General features: G+C 41.9%; 1 protein-coding gene across 2 annotated transcripts in view; it reads right to left on the bottom strand.

Moving 5' to 3' along the window:
• Window positions 1–167: 167 nt before the first annotated feature.
• The window catches only part of SARC_02607, an 8466-nt gene continuing 6713 nt past the window's right edge, over window positions 168–1920 (bottom strand). The window contains exons 9-10 of one of the 2 annotated variants that reach the window (XM_014303614.1): window positions 925–1060; window positions 168–774 (exon numbers count right to left, since the gene is read on the bottom strand). In XM_014303614.1, the coding sequence (XP_014159089.1) occupies window positions 666–774; window positions 925–1060 (245 nt within the window). In that variant the 3' untranslated portion in view covers window positions 168–665. The remainder of the gene's footprint in view (window positions 775–924; window positions 1061–1920) is intronic. The other variant, XM_014303615.1, reaches the window with a different exon arrangement.

Raw genomic sequence — 1920 nt, 5'->3', positions numbered from 1 at the left:
CTGTATATATATATATATTTATATATATATATAAATTTAAATATATATATATATATATCTATATACATGTACTGATACATATACACATTTGTATATCTGTAGATATACATCATATTAAATTTATATATTTATACTGAAGTAAGACATATAAATATATATATATTGATGGTATGTTTATTATTCTGTGGTCAACAGCCACATGACTATCGCGTGCCGGACGTACATATGTGTATTGCAAATGAGTAATATAAGCACTTCCAATTTGCGTCTTGATAAATTTCAGCACATTGGCAGGACTGTGATTGAAATGTGTAATTGTTTAGCATTTGAAATATGCCGTACTGAGGTTTTGAGTACGCTGCCTGCTCAAAGGGTTAAGTATTTATGTCATTTCATTTGCCTATGAATTGTTAGACAATACACAGTACCTCATTGTGACATTGTGCCCACAAACTGGACACCAACCGTACGGCTACAGCTAGCGCGTGTCACGGATGTGTATAGATATGGTGCATCACGTATCAAAACCGCGAATCACCTTTTATCTTGATATCTCGGCACATTAGTAATTCTAGCGGTGCAATATTGTAGACATAGTCCTGTTCTCTTAGTTGTGCCTTGCTTTGGTGCACTCTACAACCGTAGAAGAGGACTCACATCAAGGATCATGCCGCTGGGAAAAGCTTGGCCCAGGCACGAGCACCCCACGAGCCGCTGTTTGGTCTCTGTGGTCCGAAGGCGTCTCTGATCAACCCCGGCCCTAGCCCCTCCGTACTGTAGTATTGTGTGAGAATGGGATCGACTTGTACTTAGCGAGTATTGACTACAACGTGAATATTTGAGCATTATTTTCAGTAAGCCATTCCTAATTGCACTATGTATATATGTCGAGAGTAGCTCACAAATCTCTCATTAAACGCTTACCTCAAAGACTCCAGTTTGGGTAGATTCTGTATGGGAGATAGGTCCTTGATACCCCTGCAGAAGTCTAGATCTAATCGGCGCAGGTTTTGTAGTCCCGACAATGGGGCCAGATCGGCCACTTGCATACAGAACGCTACTAAGAAGATAGGAAAAGAGGGATATTGGTCAGACTTGCCGAGTGCATGTGCATGTATAAGCATATGGATATGGATATGCATGTTGATATATAGGTAACTCAGGTATAATTGGATGCAGAATACACAGGTGGTTGGCGAATGGAACACTCAGCCATGTCTTCAACAACTGGCTTGCTCGTTTAAAGCAATCCCACTTACATTTGAGCTCTATGGAGACCCTATTGCACATGCTAGTTGAACGGCAGCTAATATTAACAATTCAACCAGATCGTAAACCTACGCTATAGCTATCACAGCGCGAGCGACAGTGGCAGACAGACCATTCGAGAGAGCGCTTGAATGTTTACCAAACATATGAAGACGAAAATCGAGGACAAGCAAACCGATGTGGCCAAGTAGATCGCGTAAGAGTGCGAATTATTGCTTCATTGAGTGTGAATCATACAGACGAAATGTACTAACATCGCAAGCGAGCCCATACGTAGAGACAGTGACTCACCAGACAGACCAATTGTACAAACATCACAAGCAAGCCCATACCTTGAGACAGTGACTAACTACACAGACCAAATGTACAAACATAGCAAGCGAGCCCATACCTAGAGACAGTGACTCACCACACAGACCAAATGGACAAAAATCGCAATACAAACATCGCAAGCGAGCCCATACCTAGAGACAGTGACACACCAGACAGACCAAATGCACAAACATCGCAATACAAACATTGTAAGCGAGCCCAAACCTAGAGACAGTGACTCACCAGACAGACCAAATGCACAAACATCGCAAGAAGCCCATATCTAGAGACAGTGACTCACCACACAGAACAAATGCACAAATATTGCAAGCGAGCCCA

The sequence above is a fragment of the Sphaeroforma arctica genome, assembly GCF_001186125.1.
Source record: "Sphaeroforma arctica JP610 unplaced genomic scaffold supercont1.119, whole genome shotgun sequence".
Classification (NCBI taxonomy): Eukaryota; class Ichthyosporea; order Ichthyophonida; genus Sphaeroforma; species Sphaeroforma arctica.
Note: the sequence above shows the minus strand (reverse complement) of the source record. Positions and strands in the feature narration are given on the sequence as shown.